The sequence below is a fragment of the Budorcas taxicolor genome, chromosome 5, assembly GCF_023091745.1.
Source record: "Budorcas taxicolor isolate Tak-1 chromosome 5, Takin1.1, whole genome shotgun sequence".
Lineage (NCBI taxonomy): Eukaryota > Metazoa > Chordata > Mammalia > Artiodactyla > Bovidae > Budorcas > Budorcas taxicolor.
Genome location: NC_068914.1, coordinates 76,693,592 through 76,715,763, shown reverse-complemented (window position 1 = coordinate 76,715,763; position 22,172 = coordinate 76,693,592). Strand labels below are relative to the sequence as shown.

The following is a 22,172-nucleotide window of genomic DNA, read 5'->3' as shown; positions in this document are numbered from 1 at the left end:
CTTTTAGCCACAGCCATTTTGGACTCCTTTTTCCTATTCTAACTACCTAACATTCCTCACTCAATAGATGGAGGCCCAATTCTTCAGGAATAGGGATGTCAAAGTCTCTCTGGCTACTTCCTGCTGAACTGGGATGACAAGGGGCATAGGGCCTCCCCCTCTTGCTAGTCTCAAGACTCAGAGATTTATAGCAGTGTCAAGCCTTATAGCAATGTCCATCTAAGGGTGAGTGATATTTTCTGTCATCAGATGTAATTTTATATATCCTTGTTAAACTGGCACTGCATATTGTAGCCTGTTGACCAGGGCAGAGACAAAATGGGTTAGAGAATTGATAATACATGGAGCAATCATAAGCAGCATCAATATGGTGATAGCAAGGATTAGCAGGGGCATTAGCCAACTCCAAATTCCTTATTTCCAGGAGAAGGATCCCCAGAGAGATTGTAGCCACCCCACGAACTCTCCAGCTCATTCTTTGAGGTCCTGTAAGATTTAAAATGTTTTTCTTGAAGACTGTAAGACTTTCTTTAACTTAGATGGAGGTATTTACCCAGAAACAACATGTTTCATTCAAGATGGCTCAAGTCCCTCCTTGAATATTCAGGGATCAGGAGATCTGTCTCCTGTCTATTTTGGAGTACAACCCCTGCCAAGTTGTGTTGGCTCTTTAGAGCTCTCCTGAGAAATCTTATTCCCAGAAACTTAATTTTGGGGATGTGCATTATAATGGCAATTATTTGCTGTTCTGAATAGGTATCTGAGAGCTCCCAAGGACTCACAGGTGTACTGAGTTTCCTCTTATGTTTTCTTCCATGGCTTGACTTGGTAGTAGTGAATCCAGGAGTCATGTCCTGGTACCTTGACTGCTGTGGGGGTAGAAAGTGAAAGGTTGTTGTTGAATCATGCAAAGATGCCGGGATTCTTGGGCCCTGGAGGAGAATTCAATCTGGGGCCAGAGATGAGGCTTGATTGCTCAGAGGTTTTGTGTAATAAAGTTTTATTAAAGTATAAAGGAGATAGAGAAAGCTTCTGACATAGGCATCAGAAGGGGGCAGAAAGAGTACCCCCCTGCTAGTCTTCAGCTGGATGTTATATAGTCACTAGCAGTCTGTTAATGAAAGAAAGGAATGTCTTAAAACTCAGAATGGCACCAGGCCCCTCACCCTTAAGATGCATTTTGGGATAAGCTTGGCACCAAATGCTTCATCCTGGGCCATAAAAATGATTAACTTGAATCCTGAAGAAGGGCCGATCACCATACAAATAGTTTCGTTTATGTAGATTAGGGGAACAATATCTGAGTATAACATGCTGGTTTGTCAAGTAGGTTCTGAGCAAGAGGCGAACCGACTTAAAGACATAGTTTGGGGTAAAGGCATAGTACATTAGCATAGCTTAAGATAAACATTTTCATAAGAGAAATACATTGGTTAGCTCTAGGTTTGAGAATAGTTTACTTCAGGTGAAACCAGGTGTCATTATGGCAACACAGTATTTTAAGAGAAGCCTCCTTTTAAATTTGTCTCCAGTACTCTTGCCTGGAAAATCCCATGGACAGAGGAACCTGGTAGGCTTCAGTCCATGAGGTAGCGAAGAGTCAGACACGACTGAGTGACTTCACTTTCACTTTTCACTTTCATGCATTGGAGAAGGCAATGGCAACCCGCTCCAGTGTTGCCTGGAGAATCCCAGGGACAGCAGAGCCTGGTGGGCTGCCATCTATGGGGTCACACAGAGTTGGACACGACTGAAGCGACTTAGCAGCAGCAGCAGCAGAGAAGGAAAAAAAATATCGCTAGTTTGTTTCCTCCTGCCGCTTAAGAGAGATAAAAATGTCTGACACTTGCAGGCTATTTCCTCCTTTTGGAGACACCTGGCCTTCCTGCCTGTTACCCTCTCAAAAGTATTACAGGGTAGGGGTCCTGGAGTTGAGCTGGAAAGGCTGGAGTTGAGCCTTTGGGGACCCATCTTTCCAGACTTTAATTAGGACTTGAATCCCTGGAGCATATAGCGGTGACTTTTTAGAATCTTTTGGGTCCTGGTTAACACCCCATGAGCTTATATCCTGTTGGAATTGCCCAGTGGCCATGGTATAAGATGGGAGGGACTGAGCCTCTGGATCTAGGAAGAGGTCATTGACATAAACAGAAGGTCTCCCATACAACATCTCATAAGGACTAAGACCAATCTGTTCCTTAGGGGCAATATGGGTGTGGAGGAGAGCTATTGGTAAAGCCTACTTCCACCCCAGGGAGGTCTCTTGGGTTACCTTTTTTATCACTGATTTTAAGAATTGGTTGGCTCTTTCTACTTTTCCTGAAGACTGAGACCTCCAGGCATAATGGAGATAGTAAGTAATGCCCAATACTGTAGATAGCCCTTGGGTGACCTTAGAAGTAAATGATGTCCCTTTATCACTTTGTAATGACCTGGGAAGACCAAATCTCGGAATGATTTCATGGAGCAGTTTTTTTTTTTTTTTTTTTTTTACCACCTCCTCAGCCTTCTCAGTGTGGGTGGGAAAGCCTTCAATCCATCCTGTGAATGTATCTATCATGACTAATAGGTGTTTATACCCTTGAAAATTGCAGGTCAGGAAGCAACAGCTAGAACTGGACATGGAACAACAGACTGGTTCCAAATAGGAAAAGGAGTATGTCAAGACTGCATATTGTCACCCTGCTTATTTAACTTATATGCAGAGTACATCATGAGAAACGCTGGGCTGGAGGAAGCACAAGCTGGAATCAAGATTGCCGGGAGAAATATCAATAATCTCAGATATGCAGATGACACCACCCTTATGGTAGAAAGTGAAGAAGAACTAAAGAGCCTCTTGATGAAGGTGAAAGAGGAGAGTGAAAAAGTTTGCTTAAAGCTCAGCATTCAGAAAACTAACACCATGGCATCTGGTCCCATCACTTCATGGCAAATAGATGGGGAAACATTGGGCACAGTGGCTGACTGTATTTTTTTGGGCTCCAAAATCACTGCAGATGGTGATTGCAGCCATGAAATTAAAAGACGCTTACTCCTTGGAAGGAAAGTTATGACCAACCTAGATAGCATATTAAAAAGCAGAGACATTACTTTGCCAACAAAGGTCCGTCTAATCAAGGCTCTGGTTTTTCCAGTGGTCATGTATGGATGTGAGAGTTGGACTATAAAGAAAGATGAGCTCAGAAGAATTGATGCTTTTGCACTATGGTGTTGGAGAAGACTCTTGAGAGTCCCTTGGACTGCAAGGAGATCCAACCAATCCATCCTAAAGGAGATCATTCCTGGGTGTTCATTGGAAGGACTGATGTTGAAGCTGAAACTTCAATACTTTGGCCACCTGATGCAAAGAGCTGACTCATTGCAAAAGACCCTGATGCTGGGAAAGATTGAGGGCCGGAGGAGAAGGGGATGACAGAGGATGAGATGCTTGGATGGCATCACTGACTGAATGGACATGGGTTTCGGTGGACACCGGGAGTTGGTGATGGACAGGGAGGCCTGGCGTGCTGTGGTTCATGGGGTTGCAAAGAGTCAGACAAGACTGAGGGACTGAACTTAACTGACCCTTGAAAAACTGGCATCTGGGTGAAGTCCATCTGCCAGTCCTCTGCTGGGTAGGTCTCACGTCATTGGACAGGCTGTGCCAGCTGGGGTCGTCGAGCTCCTTGGGGGTTGTTTAATTGGCAAGTGGGACAAGAGGAGACCACTTGCCTTATAGTCGTTTGGAAGCCTGTTCCTCTGAAGGATCTTTTTAGTAATCTTTGGAGGGCCTTTTCCCCTAAATGAGTGGTGGCATGTAAGGAATTAACCAACTTCCATTGGAGGTTCCCAGGCAGAAAAAGGAGTCCCTCCTTTTGGAATCACTCCGTATGATCTTCTTGGAAGCCCCACTCTTAGCTTTAAGAATCTCACCTTCAGTATATGAAGGAGTTTCTGGCAAATTAGTCTGTGGAACTAAGGTGGCAGCCCCTATTAGGTCAGTATTCTGTAATGCTTCTCTCTTAGCTGGCTGATTGGCTGCGTGGTTCCCTTATGCCACTTCTGTGCTCCCTTTTTGGTGTCCTTTACAATGGGAAACTAAAACCTCACTGGGCAGATGAACTACCTCTAAGAGCCTAAAGATTTGATCACCATATTCGACTGGGGACCCTCGGGTGGCCAAGTGGCTTCTTTCTTTCCAAATAGCAGCATGTGCATGTAGCATCAGAAAGGCATTCTTGGGGTCAGTGTAAATGGCTACTCTTTTTCCTTTTCTCAGCTCTAAAGCTCGAGTCAGGGCCATGAGCTCAAGTACCTGGTGGCAAAGATTTAGCCTCTGTGGTCTCAAAATTGGAGACTACTGCATATCCAGCTCTTCTTTTTCCATCCAAGACAAAGCTGCTTCCATCAGTGTACCAGATTTCCTCAGGATTGGTCAGAGGATCTTCTGACAATCCCTTTCAGAGTTTTGTCCAGTGGTCCAAGGTTTCTAGGCAAGAGCGAAAGGGGAGAGAGCCTTTGGGGATAAACAGGAAGGTACCTGGGTTAAGAACCTCACAAGGGGATATAGTCAGGCCTGATTTTCCATCAGCACTACATGATATCTGAGGGTTCTTTGATCAGACATCCATAAATGGCCTCTCCCATTCAGGAGTTGTTTCACTTGGTGGATGGTAGAAATAGTGTTAGTTTGTCCCCAAAAGAGAGTTTTAAAGCATCTAGCAGGTCTGCAATAGCTGCAAGATTTCGAAGGCAGGGAAAGATCTCTTCCCAATAAGGGAATTGGACCCTCAGGGACCACCCGAAACTGATGGGAAGATATTTGTCCATCCAAGAAACTAGAGAAGTGCTTGGGTGAATGAATCTTTTTGTAATTGTTTTTCCTGTAGCACCCAAAATGGTACAGGTTTGGGAGGAGAAGGTTCCGGAGTAGGAGGTCAGGGCAGAGTAGGTAGCCCCTGTGTCAACCAGGAAATTCTCGGACCTACCTGCCACATCCAGTTGCACCCTTGGCTCCAGCCCCATGATGGTTATCTGTGACAGGTGGGCTGGCTGGAGTGGGCTGCTTCAGTCCTGTTGAACCATTGTGAGGGAAGGCTTGGCACTTGACCTAGAAGCTCTTGGGTCCTGAGGATAGAGTGCCACCCAATGTCCCAACTGATGTCATTTGTAGCGAGCCATTTTAGGAGACTTGTCACAGATTGGACACTCTTTGGCCCAATGTCTTACCTGTCTACAGATTAGGCATTTGCCTTGTGCCTTATCCTTTAAGGACTTGGGGTTTGCCATAGGGCTTCTCTGGAGGGCGGCCAGCATCTGGGCATGCCTTGTCTCTTTTCTTCTCTCCCTTTCCTGGGCCTTGGCCTCCCTCTCCTTTTCTCTGTTATAAAAGGAATTGGTGGCTGTCTGGACCATCTCATCTAAAGAGGCATCAGGGTCCTGCTGCTATAGCTGTTGTAACTTTATCTTGATGTCTGATGCACATTGGCGCAGGAATTTGTCTTTTAAAATCACCTGTCCCTCATAAGAGTCTAGGTCCAGATTGGCAAACATTTAGAGGGCCTTTTAGCCTTTCCAGAAAGGCAATGGAGTTCTCATTGGGCTCCTGAGTTATTGCTGAGACTGGGCATAGTCCCACAGCTAATAGGCTTCCTTCTATTTTTGTGGGTGGACTTCCTTAGGGGTGAGTCTTTTTGAAGCTTATCCTACCCAGTACTGTTGCAACCTGAGAGCCAGGTGTCCCCAGGTCAGGGCGCAGATCCCCAGGCAGGCTGAGGTGTGACAGCCTCCTGGAGATTGACTCCCTGGCAGGTCTAGGCAGGTTGACCTCCTGGGACCCTTGGACTGGTGGATCCCCAAGCAAGTTGAGGTGTGACAACCTTCCGAGGACCAGATCCTTGGGCAGGTCGACCTCCAGGGACCACGGGCTGGTGGATCCCTGAGCAAGCTGAGGCATGACAACCTCCTGGGGACCAAATCCCTAGACAGATTGAGGCATGTCGACTTCCTGGGACTCCAGGCTGGAGTTGGACGTCCCTAAGGTCTCCAGCATGAGTAGTGCTGGGTAGGATTAAGGGGTTGTAATCTTAACTCATTGCTGGTTTGTCCACTGCAGATGGGCATAGATACCATGATGTAAAGTAATCCAAGCCTGTGCTATGAGACTGGGAACCTGGTGAAACAGCCATAAGCCTTATCCTCTTATTGCTCTGAGGGAATGTAAGTCATTGATTTCCTCCCCTAGTCTTTCATAAGAGCAGCTTAGGGTGTCTTCAACGGTATACATCTCATTGTCATAGACCCACTTTAGGTAATAACAGAAGTAATGGCAAAGGAATGGGTTATCTGGTCCTGTTAGGGGCGTTAGGAGTATTTTAATAATAGGAGATCCAACCAGTCCATTCTGAAGGAGATCAACCCTGGGATTTCTTTGGAAGAAATGATGCTAAAGCTGAAGCTCCAGTACTTTGGCCACCTCATGTGAAGAGTTGACTCATTGGAAAAGACTCTGATGCTGGGAGGGATTGGGGGCAGGAGGAGAAGGGGACAACCGAGGATGAGATGGCTGGATGGCATCACGGACTCGATGGATGTGAGCCTGAGTGAACTCCGGGAGTTGGTGATGGACAGAAAGGCCTGGCGTGCTGCGATTCATGGGGTCGCAAAGAGTCAGACACGACTGAGCGACTGAACTGAACTGAAATGAACTGAACTGAAGCATGGTGGAGTGATGTTGCCTACAAGGGGGCAGGGTCCTGGTTGTAGGAGTTAGTAAGCGGTTTAAGAACAAATTGATGAAGCAACAGACCAGATGTTCCATAAAAGTGGAGTGGAGATTTGATCCAGGGGTATGTTTGTAACTTTAGGAGAAGGATGGTAAGGGTTTGGGCCCAAACAGCCTGGAGGGCTAACTCCCAGAGTTGCAAACATTATCCCTGGAAGCCCAATTGCCTTTGAAGAGATGCCACCAACAGATGGACTTCTAGCAGGCACTGTGGGCCTGTCACTTGCCCTAGAGGGTTCCCTGAGAGATGCTATTGTTGCACACGTTGTAGGAAACATGGAAGATGAGGGCCTGAATATCTAGAGAGATTGGATATTATACAGTATGTCTCTCCCAAGTCCCTCCAGAAGATTGTAGAGGCAACATTTTGGGCCTGGATGGGGCTCAGGAAAAGAGCATGAAACAGGCAGGAGAGGGGCAGGGCACAACTTTAGAAAAAATGACATAGCCCAAGGGTATAACATAGACCAATTAAAATCAAACGGGTCCAAGATGACAAGCCAAATTCAACTAAACCTTGATCCTCAATATTCAAGCTAAATGACACAGCCAGAGGTTATCTGGCCAGGACAGTTCCAAGGGACTGTCAAAAGACTGAGGAGTGGGTGGTTCCCCAATTGTCAGAATGATCCTCCCACTCATTAGCATATGCAATCATCCAGCTCAGGGAAAACTAACCACACCACTCTCTGCAATGCCCCACACCCTGTGGAGTGTACTTCTCTCTAAATCCGAACAAATCCACCTCTTACTTATCACTGTGTCTCTCACTGAATTTTTTGCAATGAGGTATCAAGAGCCTGAGCTTCATTAGGTCCTAAAACCAGGCACCATGGGTTTTGGCCGGTTTCAAGTCCCAGTCAGATATGAATGAGTGACTAAGCATAGTACAGAGTCCCAGCCATGTGGGTTTGAGTCCCAATCTTAGGTAAATGGTTTCAAGCGCAACTTTCACGAATTGAAAGACAATGACCTGCCCAATACTTTGTAAGCAGTGGCATAGATGGAGAGAGGAGCTGAAGGATGGGAGGAAAAAGCAGTGGGAAAAATGTGCCAAGGAATCCCCTTCATAACCTGCCAGAAAATCTGCTGAATACCTGACCTGTGCTCACAGTTTTCAGTGGCCTAAGGACAGAAGAATCCCCACCCACTTGGGCAACAGCTACTAGGGCACCACAGATAGTGGAGCCTTCGAGACACCCTGGGCACCCACTGCTGCTCGCCTGTTCGCAGGAGGTTCAAGGAAACAAGAAACAAGACACTGTAAAGGAATTTAGATTTTGTTAGCTGTATGTCCTTCCAGCCACAGGAGCGAGGACTTCCTACTCAAATCAGTGGTCTCTGGAATCTGAGACTGAGCCGTGTGAGCTTTCTGCTGAGTTTGTTTTTGCTGTCCCAGTTTCCAGCACAGTGGGCTTCTTGTCACTTCCCCTGCACTGGGTTTTCTTCGTGTTCAGCTTTCACTGTGGAAGCTTTCACTGAGTTAGGCTTCTGCTGTGCTTGGCATCTTGACTCTTGGGGGCTGAGCCGAGATTGTTTCAGCCAGGTTAAACCCGAGTCGTGGCACCATATATGTTGGAGGAGTGTGTAATTTCCTCAGTTCTGTCTTACTGCAGCAAAAATTTGAACTGCCGGATGGACCAGTGTTATAGCTGTTTTATTGGCAAGCAAAGGAAAATACACCCTCAAGGTATGAGGGTGGGCCGACCCAAAAGACGCGAAGAGAAGCCCCTGGTTCAATTTTGGCTCATCTTTTTATGTTTTCTCTCCTCTCCCAGAGCCTGCTCTATGTAAATTGGGCTAGCCAGGAGGGCTGTTTGTTTTACCTGAGGTCCTCACTCTGGTCCTCAGACCTTCCTTTGTTCTATTTTTGCAAGCTTTTCCCTTCTTTGTCTTTTAGCCACTGCCATTTTGGACTCCTTTTTCCTATTCTAACTACCTAACACTATGAAAGATGTCAACTGGCTTTCTTAGCCTCTGAGTCATCTGAGTGGTGGTGGGGGCATTTGTTTTCTACCTCCCATTTTTAGTTATTCCTCTCTTATTTACAGCATATTTATACAGAAATCTATGTGAAATGAATGGTTATATATAAATAAAAAATGTTTTCTCTTTTTTTGTCATAGGTGTTGGTATTTTGGATAGTTTTTCATAGGTTTCTTTTCCTTTGATTTCAGCCTCAAAGTTTTCCAATTTGCCTCCTTTGTGATCACAGGGGTATCAGTAAACATGGTTTTTTATTTGGTTCTTTCCTTCATGACGATACCATTGTATGCAGTATCATACATAAAAAAACAACCTGTTTTTACCTGGAATCAGCTGATACGAAGGTGATATTTCATTTACTTTCCTCCTATTCTCAAAGCAAACACTTTTGTCTGTTTTTCTTTTTCTCTGGTGGTTGCCCCTTCCTGTGACCACTGGCCTATGCAACCAGGAAGAACAGCCAGGCCAAGAGACTCTACAAATGGGAGAAATCTAGCACCATGTAGTTCTGCCTCTGCATCTGGCAGCTCTTCCTTGGAGCGTTGTCCCTGTGTTGCTGTGTTAGCCCTTGCCCTTGGAGATCCTCAGGGTCACAGAACTCTGCCCTGATCGAAAGCCTTGGAGAAAGTACAGTGATTGCTTATAAATACTCTTGACTCTGAGCCGTGATTCTAAACTTCCCTCTCCTCTATATGTTTTCAGCTGCTCAGTCACGTCCAACTCTTTGCAGCCCCATGGACTAAAGCCCTCCAGGCTCCTCTGTCCATGGAATTTTCCAGGCAGGAATATTGGAGCGGACTGCCATTTCCTACTATGGGGGATCTTCCCAGTACAGGGATTGAACCTGCGTCTCTTGCTTCTTCTGCAGTAGCAGGCAGATTCTTTACCACCAGAACCACCTGGGAGGCCCCTCTATTCTATAATGGAGATATATAAGGCGGTGGGGAGAAAAGGAAACCTAGCATAGTAATTTTAAGAACTCAGGTCTTACAATTAAGTAGAAAGTGAAAGTGAAGTCTTAGTTGTGTCCAACTCTTTGCAATTCCGCGGACTGTAGCCTACCAGGCTCCTCCGTCCATGGGATTCTCCAAGCAAGAATACTAGAGTGGGTTGTCATTTCCCTCTCCAGGGGATCTTCCTAACCCAGGGATCAAACCTGGGTCTCCTACATTGCAGGCAGATACTTTACCCTCTGAGCCACCAAGGAAGCCCAGAATTAAGTAGACTCAGGTTTAAATCCAAACTCTACCACTTAACTGCTGTGTGATCTATAACATCTGTGTCATTATAATGGTCTCTGTCCATCACAACTTGACCCTCATCTACGTTTCCAGTCTTATCTCCTGCCACTTTCCTTCTCATGGTCTACTCTCCTCTACCCCTAGCACTTGTATTTTATCCAGGAACTACGTGGGAGCTTGTTGGTAAAATCTCTGGGTCCATCTCAGATCTAATGTATTAGAAGCTGTACATTATGAACTAAGTGCATGTTAAAACTTAACAAGCTCTGGTCTAAGCAACTTCCTGGAACTTTGATTCCTGGAAGAAACAATGCCACACTCCAGCCTATGACTGCTGATGATATGTGAATGTCCTCTGGAAAAGTATGATATTCTTTGCAACTTGAGGTATTCTTTGAATTATTCTCAACTAAACCGTGTCTTAAATTAGAGGTCCTTGAACAACTAGCTTCCTTGGTTGCCGTCATTTCCAGCTCTTTGAAATTCATCCTGCTCTTTTCTCATGTTTTTCTGGGACTTTCCTTCTGAATCCAGAAAAAGCCTCCTCACCAGCAAGGAGCTTAAGCAGACTCAAATCAAATGCTTGCTATATATAATAATGCTGTATTAGGTACAGCACGGGGTATAGAAATTCAAAGACCGTCTGACTCTGAGCGACCTTTTTATTTCATTGGAAAGATATAAAGATCCAGAGTGAAATAACTTTTATGCTCATTTGTCTATTATCACATCTTCTGAATTTTTGCAGTATGGTATGTTTCTGTGATGTTGGTAGGAAGGGATTATTAAACCTCTTTCTTAGATAAGGAAGTCAGGTTTAAAAATATTAAGGATTATTACTGTCATATGGCTATTAAAGAGCTAGGATATGTATTCATATCTTCCAGCTCCAGTTTTTTCTTTTTTAAAATATTGTGCCACACTGTACCTTCTAATATCAAATTAATTTACAGTAAAGAAAAAACCATATAGGGTTACAGAAGTAATTGTGGTAATTAAGAGAAAAGACATTCTTTTACTGAAGGAGTCTGAGGAGGCTTCAGTGAAGGAGCATTTAGCAGGATTTTGAAAGACAAGCAGGATTTATTTGGACAGAAATGGGATAAGCGATCTAAGAGGACAAGAAGCAGAAAATTAAGAGTCTGTTTAAAGAATAATGATTAGACCAGTGTTCTTAGGCTGTCCTTATTTGGAATCTGGATTGTTCCAATCCAACTGAATGAGGCATCTGAACTTTACAGGTGTGGGAACTATGTTTAGGGTAGAGGGAACACAGTGATTTCTTACTTTGTTTCATACTCTTGCACAAAATCCACTGTGCTGAGAGCCAGGGAGATATGACTGCATACATTTTCCTGGTGGGACCTAAAAATGGGAATTTCTCAACCAGGTAGTGTTTTATAGACTACCATAGCTACTTTTTAAAGGCATTATATTACTTGTGGGTGGTTGGGAACAACTTCTCTTCCTTTTTAGGAGAATGTGGGTAGATGGTGTGCAGGACCACAGAAAAAATAGTGACCTTCAGAAAGCGGCTGAGATCAAGATCAATGAGAAGTATAAACTTAAGACCAGGAAACAGAACCCTAGATATTATAAAGGGGATTTTTCAGGTGTGCAAAGGCTCTGAAAATCCGAATTGGTTTAGACCTAGAAGGAAACGGCGTCTGATTGGTTTTTCCAAGTGAGAAAGACCCCCTACCCATTGGGTCGGCCGCTCTCGTAATAGGACCTGCCTTTGTGACGTGGCCTGGCAGCCGCTCTTACTAGCTCATACCTGGGTGAGTGAGGTTCAGAGCCAGTGGCCCCGCGGAAGCGGGAGCGGGAGCGGGGCCATGGCTGAAGGGGTTGAGCCCATGGACGAAACCCAAGATACTGAAGTTAAAACCCAGCAGCCCACGGGACCGCTGAGGCGGGGCTCGCGCTCCGTGCTCAAGGTGTCCCAGCTGTTGCTCCGCGCCATCGCCTCACACAAAAGGCTGACCCTGGCGGCTCTCAAGAAGGAGTTCGGAAATGCGGGCTACGAGGTGCGCAGGAATTGCGGCCGCCTCTCGGGCGAAAAGTGCAGGTCCGAAGGGAAGAGCCTTCTCCTCCGGGTGAGCGGCAGCGAAGCCGCCGGCTACTTCAGGATCTGGAAGGTTCCGAAGCCGAAGAGAAAGCCAGGACGCCCAAGGCTGGAGGAGGGCGGGCGCTCGCCGAGGACCCCTCTCGGGGCGCGGAACTCACGGAACTCGCGCAGGCGCTCTGCCCGCCGCACGGTGGCCAGGAAGGTGAGGAGGGGGCGCTCCAGGGCAGACTCGAGGAAGGTGAGGTCAAGGGCCAAGGACCTGGTGAGTTCCAGAACCAAGGAGGAAGGGAGGGCCAAGAAGGAAGACATCAGGCCCAGATCCCGAAATGCGAAGAGGCCAAGCTCCAGGGCCAGGGAAGAGAAGAAGCAGGACCCGGAGAAGCCCGTGAAACGGACCGCCCAGAGGCCAGCTTCCTCTAAAACCGACCGGACTCCTCATGGGCAGGCGAGGACGTGCGACCCGAGGGCTACTCGCACCAAGACTTTGGCTAAAGCTGAAGGTGCTCGGAGTGCCACCCGGAGTCCATAGTGTGGGAGCCACGCCCTTTCCTCCAGGCACAGATGCCTTTCCCCATAAGCTCCAGTGAGAGCAGCTCCCCACACTCCTTGAAATGAACAAAACTATACAAGACCTTTCCACCACATTGTGTCTGTTTCCTCTTTGCCGCACCTGAAGGGGAAAAGGGTGGGTGTTGAGCGGAGACCTGTAGCAGAAGCCTTGTCGAGTGAAGACAGAACAAGGAGTATGACATTCTGTTTCTGCTTCAGGAGCCAGGAAAATGCCTTTCAAAAGGAAAGAAAACAGGTAGAAGAAAGCCAGCAACTTCACGGGGTTAGAGGATGTGTTGGATTAATGTTAGACAGCCTAGCAAATCTAAATTGAGTTTCGGAGAGAAGGGCAAGTAAGGAGAGAAGTGGGGGCATCACTGGGGCGAGAGAATAGACAGCCTTTAGGTTAAGTGGTCCCACTAATCCAAAGTGTTCTTACTGGAAATTCCTTTTCGAAGACTGCCTGTCTCCCGCAATTGATTGTAATGCGTTTGTAATTTTTGCCCTGATTTGATAATTGTTTTAACTTAGAAAAATATGTCTTAATATGTTACTCCTCAATTGAGTGACAGTGTGTGTGAAAGCCTCTAGCACAAGGCTTAAGTCACGGTAGGTGCTTATCACAAGAATTATATATGAGTATAAACGATTTGTGATAGAGCGATAATGTGCTACCAGAGAAAACTACACTGGATCAGTACTTAATGAGACCAGGATCCTAGTCAAAGTGCTGCCACTCTGACCTTAACTAAGTTCTTTAATCACTCATGGTCTTGGTTTCCTTCTCTGTTTAAAAAAATGCTGGAATTAGAGTAGGATTATTTTAGGTGATCTTAAGTGTCCATAAAATGATAAGAGGGACTTAGACATCATGGTGTATGGTTTGATTGACAAAGTTCATTAAGGGAATTATCAGCTGGGAAAGTACTAGCTCCTAGTGAGGAAACTACTAAGATATACAGAATGCATATCAGAAATAAAAGAAGATGGGGAAGGCTAAATACTGAATAGCTAGATCTTTGCTCTTCTCAAAACACATGTAGTAAGCACTATATACCAAATTGGAGCAAATATATGATTTCCTTGGGTTCTCAAAGCAGGCATAAAGCACACTATGAGAACAGTTCTCATGCCATCGGCCATGACAGGACACAGAAATGGTTCCTTGGGAGGTAAACGTAAGAGTTTTTTAGAGTATACCTGACCAAACTTTCCCCAGAAAATTCTGATATCTTTTATAAGGGGGCATGGGATTTATATTTAAAACAAACTTCAGTGATGCTAATATTCACTGACACCTTTAAATGAGGATCACTCTTTTAAGCCTATACGATGTAACAGCAAAATGCATGCCCTGTATTTCATCTATAGATGATCTGAACTTTGAAATCTCCCCCTGCTATAATTAGTTTTACTATGCACTTGAATTGTCTGTAAGAGGCAGAATGAAGCAAACAATCAGAAAATAGCCACCTGAAAAAAGGCAAAGAGAAACATTGTCTACTGAACACAATTAGAACAAATTAAATGCCTATATGATCACCAGATGTTACTGCCCCTTTATAGTTCCAGGATGTTTTTACTTAAAGAACAAGATCATCTCAAATTAGAAATCCCTTTCCCCTAAATTAGGATGGGAAGGACACTGGCAACAACTTGTTTTCTAAATTTCCTAGGACTCTTCATGCTTCTGTTTGTATTATGATGTTTTTCTTCATTTAAGCAAATGTTATTAATCACTCAGTAAATTTACCAAATTAAGTAAATTATTTCTATAATTTACATAGCTAACAATGGTCATTTCAGATTATTTTCATTGATAAGCTTTAGGGTGACTGTACTCTGATTAAATATAAAGCATGATCTTAACTCATAGGTAGGCCATCCAGATTGTTTAGGTCATGATTCTAACTTCCATGGAGATACTTCCATGGAGAAACTAACTTCCATGGAGAAACTGCCAAGAATAGCTCACTTCATCCTTAGTGTTCATTGATGACTAAGTGTCTGCAAGATTCTGAATGTTTTGCTGAGAATAAAGATGGATAAACCATAATTCCCATTTGTTAGTGCTCACATTCTAGTGGCATATTTAGGTATTTAACTTTGGTCAGAGCAAATAGAACATCCCTGCCCTCAATTCTTTGCTTTTCTTTTATCTCAACTGCCTAGTGCAATTATGGTCAGAAAATTTTTGGACTTTACAGTTGTAATGCCATCTAACATCAAATATTCAGAGGTGGTTGAAAAAACAAATAAAGTGGCCTTGAAAAATATGGAAAAAAAGTATAATTTTACTCATAAAGGAAATGTACATTAAAACAATAAGATAACATTTTTAATCAAAATATTTGAGAACATACTCTGTTGGTGAGGGTGTGGGGAAACAGGCACTCATATACAATGCTCAGTTCAGTTCAGTTCATTTCAGTCACTCAGTCGTGTCTGACTCTTTGCAACCCCATGAATCACAGCACGCCAGGCCTCCCTGTCCATCACCAGCTCCCAGAGTTTACTCAGACTCATGTCCATCGAGTCGGTGACGCCATCCAGCCATCTCATCCTCTGTTGTCCCCTCTCCTCCTGCTCCCAATCCCTCCCAGCATCAGAGTCTTTTCCAATGAGTCAACTCTTTGCATGAGGTGGCCAAAGTATTGGAGTTTCAGCTTTAGCATCAGTCCTTCCAGTGAACACCCAGGACTGATTTCCTTTAGAATGGACTGGTTGGACCTCCTTACAGTCCAAGGGACTCTCAGGAGTCTTCTCCAACACCACAGTTCAAAAGCATCAATTCTTCGGCACTCAGCTTTCTTCACAGTCCAACTCTCACATCCATACATGACCACTGGAAAAACCACAGCCTTGACTAGACAGACCTTTGTTGGCAAAGTAATGTCTCTGCTTTTTAATATGCTATCTAGGTTGGTCATAACTTTCCTTCCAAGGAGTAAGCGTCTTTTAATTTCATGGCTGCAATTGAAAGGTTGTTGCTGAAAGAAAAGACGCAGGGATTCTTGGCCTCCAGAGGAGAAGAATTCAATCCGGGGCCAGAGACGAGGCTTGATTGCTCAGAGCTTTTGTGTAATAAAGTTTTATTAAAGTATAAAGGAGATAGAGAAAGCTTCTGACATAGGCATCAGAAGGGGGCAGAAGGAGTACTCCCCTGCTAATCTTCAGCTGGATGTTATATAGTCATTAAGTGAAGAAGAACTGAAGAGAAATCACTCAGTCATGTAGGATTCTTTGTGACCCCATGGACTGTAGCCCACCAGGCTCCTCCACCTGTAGGATTTTCCAGGCATGAATACTGGAGTGGGTTGCCATTTCCTTCTCCAGGGGATCTTCCTGACCAAGGGATTGAACCCGGGTGTCCCGCATTGTAGGCAGACGCTTTATCTTCCAAGCTACCAAGGAAGCCCTATATAGTCACTAGCAGTTTGTTAATGAAAGAAAGGAACATCTTAAAACTCAGAATGGCACGAGGCCCCTCACCCTTAAGATGCATTTTGGGATAATCTTGGCACCAAATGCTTCATCCTGGGCCATAAAATGATTAACTTGAATCTTGTAGAAGGACAGATTACCATACAAATAGTTTCGTTTACATAGATTAGGGGAACAATATCTGAGTATAACATGCTGGTTTGTCAAGTAGGTTCTGAGCCAAGAGGCGGAACCGACTTGAAGACAGAGTTTGGGGTAAAGGCATAGTACATTAGCATAGCTTAAGATAAACATTTTCATAAGAAAAAGGCATTGGTTATCTCAAGGTTTGAGAATAGTTAACTTCAGGTGAAACCAGGTGTCATTATGGCAACACAGTATTTTAAGAGAAACCTCCTTTTAAATTTGTATAGAGAAGGAAAAAATATCACTAGTTTGTTTCCTCCTGCTGCTTAAGAGATAAAAATGTCTGACACTTGCAGGCTATTTCCTCTGTTTGGAGACCCCTGGCCTTCCTACCTGTTCAGTTCAGTTCAGTCGCTCAGTCGTGTCTGACCCTTTGCGACCTCATGAATTGCAGAACGCCAGGCCTCCCTGTCCATCACCAACTCCCGGAGTTCACTCAGACTCGAGTCCATTGAGTCAGTGATGCCATCCAGCCATCTCATCCTCTATCGTCCCCTTCTCCTCCTCTATCTTCCCCTTCTCCTGCCCCCAACCCCTCCCAGCATCAGAGTCTTTTCCAATGAGTCAACTCTTTGCATGAGGTGGCCAAAGTACTGGAGCTTCAGCTTTAGCATCATTCCTTCCAAAGAAATCCCAGGGTTGATCTCCTTCAGAATGGACTGGTTGGATCTTCTTGCAGTCCAAGAGACTCTCAAGAGTCTTCTCCAACACCACAGTTCAAAAGCATCAATTCTTTGGCACTCAGCCTTCTTCACAGTCCAACTCTCACATCCATACATGACCACTGGAAAAACCATAGCCTTGACTAGACGGACCTTAGCTGGCAAAGTAATGTCTCTGCCTGTTACCGTCTCACAATCACCATCTGCAGTGATTTTGGAGCCCCAAAACATAAAGTCTGACACTGCTTCCACTGTTTCCCCATCTAATTCCCATGAAGTGATGGAATCAAATGCCATGATCTTCGTTTTCTGAATGTTGAGCTTTAAGCCAACTTTTCCACTCTCCTCTTTCACATTCATCAAGAGGCTTTTTAGTTCCTCTTCACTTTCTGCCATAAGGGTGGGTCATCTGCATATCTGAGGTTATTGATATTTCTCCCAGCAATCTTGATTCCAGCTTGTGCTTCTTCCAGCCCAGCATTTCTCATGATGTACTCTGCATATAAGTTAAATAAGCAGGGTGACAATACGCAATGCTAGTGAGAGTGTAAATCTCCATGACCCCAGTGGAAGAAATTTGGCTTTGATAATAAAAAATGCAAATGTCCTTTGATTCAGTGGAAACCACTTTTAAAATTTACTTTTTAGATATTAATGCATTTGTGTAACGACATGTGCAATGTATTTAATTGCAGCATTGCAATAACAACAAAAAAAGAAAGTAAGGTAATGGCATTAGGGGGTTGATTAAACTGTGAAACTTCAATACAGTGAAATAGTACACAGCTATAAAGATTCTCTATGTATTATGACAAACTCCCCAATATAGATGAAGTAAAAAAATTCAGGACACTGAGTATACCAAACCACCTTTTGTGTAAAGTGAAGGAAAATGTGTCTCTTTGCAACTGTATGAAGAAACTCTGAAAGGATACACAAAATCCTGTTTCTGTTGTGAGGGGAAGGTAATGGGAACTGTAGAAAACACATAGAAATAAAACTCTCTACCATATCTTTTCTTGTATTTGTTTTCAGAATCATATAAATTGTAACTTGTTCAAAGATAAGGTAGAAATTTCCACATAATTGTCAATTATAGCCTTTTCACTTATACAGTGGTTTATACTTTTGGAGGCATTGTTTCATTTTACTTCATGACAGTCTTAGATTTTAAGTGAAAAATCTAATGTTAGAAAATGTACAATTAGAAATCGACTTTTAACTGCAAATTCAGGGCTCTCTTCACTATAGTTATAGTTGAGTAGGGCCTCTACAAGAGTTAATGTAGGGAAAGGTCAGAAGTTTAGAATTCATTTATACACTTGAGTATTTTAATAATTTAGCAACTTCTTGTAGGGAAAGGTATTTCCCTTGGTGGGGAAACACATGGTGGGGGGGTTGTTTTCTGATCATGAAAGTATTTCCATTTGTTAGTGGTCTCAAAACAATAGATTTCTCCTGTTCTTCCTTCTCTGGGGATCTCAAACATGGCAAGGCTGTCTGGTTGGATTGCAGATTCAACCAAAACCTAAGTGCCTAGTAAGGACAGGAAGATAGGCCATTTGGGGAATTGATAGAGGGACACCATGCTGAAAGGGGCTCAAAGAAAGCCAAAGGATTTGGAAGAGAGGAACTGAAGACTGGCTGAGGGGGTGTTAGCATGAGTGCTGTCAATGCTAGCAAAGACATTGATATGATAAGAAGGAAGTCAGGATGTCAGTAGTCCACTGGAGTTGGCTGAGAGAACAGGCCCATCGGTGAACAATCACAGTTGTGTTTCTCCTCCTCCTCTTATCAGTTCCTTCCCTCTTCCCCGTTTTGGTTAGGGGAGAGGCTAGACATGTCAAAAGCTTTATTCCAAGTGACTGGGGGGGAATTAAGAGTGAATGCAAGAAAATAAGGAAACACATGGAGCACAAGGCAGGTGGCAAACAGCCTGGCTGGTGTTAAGAAAGCTGCAGAGACACATCACCCCTAAGCAGTAGGACTGAAGCTCTTAAAGGCAACTCCCATGGAGAAGAGCAAAGCCTTTGGGGTGTACCCAGTGCCTGCAGAGTGGTTTCCTGCCCCCATCCCAGTGAAGCTCCATGGGTAAGAGGCCATGTCAGTGGGTCAGAGGCTGGTTGGTTTCCCCTAGGCCAGCTTTCCATGATTTTTCCCCATGTTGTTTCTCACTCTGTCCTCTTGATACCCTCTACCAGATGCCCATCCTCTTCACCCTCGATGGTGAATGTATCTGGTGGACTCAACTGTGCAGGTTTCTTCTGGGTCCCCCCAAACTTCCAGTACTTGTGAATTTGTCTGGGAGGTCAATTCAATCACCACCTCAGGTTCCAGACTTAGGCTCAGCACTCTAAGGGTCTCCTGAGAGTGGGTCAGCACTTAATCAACCCTGAGATGGAATGCCTCCTTATATTTGTGTGCAAGGCCCTTGTTCCCTCACCCTTGGCCTGGCTCCTCAGCACTCTGCTCCCTCAGTCTCCAGAATGCATTGCATCCCTGGATGATGGAAGTGACATCTGCCAAGACACTAGGAGGAAGGCGGGAAGACCTAACATGGGTACCTTAAGGTGTTCGTTTCAGGAAGGGAAGCAAGGGGGCTCCTGCATGGCTGTGTGACTCCCCCTAGAGCTGTCTGGTGTTCCCCACTTTGTTGTATCAGGAAAGAAGAGCTGAGAATGGAGGGTAGAGGAGAGGATGGAGAGAGGATGTCAGTGACATAGCCAATACATCCTTTATTCAACTGACAGGGACCATGAAGAGTAGATTACAGATTTCTATAGATAGAGATGAAGGTCCCTGGTTGGATGATCCATGGGAAGTTCACTGTCCATCAGAGGGAACTAAGTCAGACAATAGCTAGAAAGCTGGAAGGCACTAGGTAATTAGGCTGGATGGCCAGTGGGTATACAGCCCTGAGGCTGCCGATGCACAGCGTTCTGAGGTATGGCAGCCTGGTGCTGGCAAGGGAGGGGTCAGCTGAGGAAGATGCTGAGTATAGGGACCATGGCCATACTCAGTCCTCCAGGCCTGGGACAACCCACACCTGGCACATAGTAAGCACACAAAAAGTGGCTTGTAGAATTGAAGCTTATTCTCAGGAGCCAAAAGAGACAGGAGGGGACTGAGTTTTGGAAACTGCATCAAGGGAAGAAGAGTCTGTAGGGAGGGTGTAAAGGGCCTGGGTTTGGCAGTACAGGCAACCTTGGCCTAGTCCAGATGTGGGAAGGTATGTACAGCAGAGAGGGGTAGAATAGGGTGATGGTGGTTGAGCTGCTACAGCCAAGCCAAGACTCTGAGGGAAGAAAGTGGGAAGTGTGACGAAAGGACCCTTCTTAGTAGGCTTGAAGATGACAGAAAAGAAACTGGACAACAGGCAGAGGTACAGGTAGCAAGTAGGCTCAGAATAGAATGGAACTGGCTAGAAACTGGAAGAGAGAAACTACAATGGGAGAAGGGTAGGAATTGGGAAAAACAAATGCCCTTGGGAAGGTGTGGCATTCCCCAGGAAAAACAAGAGAGAACCAAACCAAACTGAAAAAGAGAAGTGGGAGTGAAGAGTAGAAGAAGAGCTGTTTATTGGACAGACGGAGGCAGCGACAGGAGGCAGAGCTTGAGGCCTAGAGTTTCTCTGCCTTAGGAGAGAGGAGCTGATCATTTCCAAAGAGACCGGGGTTCATGCTAACCTTTTGACCTTGCAGAGCCCCAGAGGTAGCAGGTTTGCAAGGATCCTCATGGGTATGTCTAGGACAGAGGGTGAAAGGTATCAGGGCCAAGACAAAATATTCAAAGCAGGAGAATGCATTTTTTATGTAGGCACTGTGGCTTAATTAGTTACAACCTCTACCTAGTAAACAGTCTCGATTCAGATTTCATGTCTTATCTTACTGAAAGAGCCTGGTCTCCTCTTATGTCCTGGGGGTCTCTCTGATCCTCCTGCTGCCCTTGCCCACAGGGTTGGCCAAATCATCGTGAGAAATCCTTTGCATGGCACCTTATTGATCTTCAGTGCAATTGTGAGGTAAGAATATTTGGGTCCTTAAGGGCTTGAGACAGATGGCCTTACTTTGCCTCTGTGCTGAGTAAATGCCCACCCCTCTGCCTCCAGGGCAACTCATATTAGGCTTGAAAAAGACCAGATGAGGAGGACCATTTCTTTGGATGTCCATTTTCCAGTTTTATGTTGGATTTACCATCTTTGAGATGTCTGCTTCTTTTTGTCTTTTTAGATTTCTAGACCGGTGAAACCTCAGTACCTGTTTTAGAAGCTCCAGCCTCAATCAATTACAGAAACTTCGTAGCTATCCCACCACAATTTCTGAAATTGGTGATTAATCCAGTTCTTTTTCTGACTTAAGGTTGGTGGGATACCTTGGGACTCAAGAGGAATTGAAGTGAGGAGCAACTTATCTTAGGAGTTTGCAGAAAATAAATCTGAGAACACGGGTGTTGATTCCATCTCTCCCTATTTGAGGATGGAGAAGGCAATGGCAACCCACTCCAGTACTCTTGCCTGGAAAATCCCATGGATGGAGGAGCCTGGTAGGCTGCAGTCCATGGAGTCGCTAAGAGTCAGACACAACTGAGCGACTTCACTCTCACTTTTCACTTTCCTGCATTAGAGAAGGAAATGGCAACCCACTCCAGTGTTCTTGCCTGAAGAATCCCAGGGACAGGGGAGCCTGGTGGGCTGCTGTCTATGGGGTCACACAGAGTTGGACACTACTGAAGTGACTTAGCACCAGCAGCAGCTATTTGAAGAGGGTGACGAACTACTGGTTAAAATGGAATCTGGATCTCCTAGCCATTGGTTCCATTTGTTCCATCCTGACTTGGGTCCACATCAAATACCCTGGAAGGCAGGTTAAAAGACCAATTGCTGGATTCCATCCCCAGTTTCTCAATCAGTTTGTCCAGGGTGAAATTTTACATTTCTAAGATAACTTCTTCTAGGTGATGTTGATGTTGCTGGTCCAAAGATTCATTTGAGACCCATAAATTTTGCCATCTCAGAATCTCTAAGGGATCCAAGGGAATAGATCTCACTCTCTGTTGTTGCCCAGCCCTGCTCACCCTCATCCAGAGCACTCAACTAAACAGAGCTGGAAAGAACTTGTTCTCTGGAACCTCTGATTCTGAGTTAGGGCTCACTTTATCTTTGATGGAAACAAGACATAATGATTTGATTGTAGGAGTGCTGGAAAGGGGAGGATTTTATCCCAAATTATCACCTCTTTGCTCCCTGAATGCATAACATCATTTTAACAAGG

The 22,172-nt window shown here is 44.8% G+C and overlaps 1 protein-coding gene across 1 annotated transcript; it reads left to right on the top strand.

Moving 5' to 3' along the window:
- Positions 1-11,828: 11,828 nt before the first annotated feature.
- LOC128049041 (testis-specific H1 histone) lies at positions 11,829-12,590 on the top strand. The gene has a single exon (XM_052641550.1). It carries the CDS (start codon positions 11,829-11,831, stop codon positions 12,588-12,590), a length of 762 nt encoding a protein of 253 aa, XP_052497510.1.
- Positions 12,591-22,172: the final 9,582 nt, after the last annotated feature.

What these genes read in the sequence shown, in the direction of transcription:
- LOC128049041 (XM_052641550.1), top strand. Translation starts at nt 11,829, where the DNA reads ATGGCTGAAGGGGTTGAGCCCATGGACGAAACCCAAGATACTGAAGTT.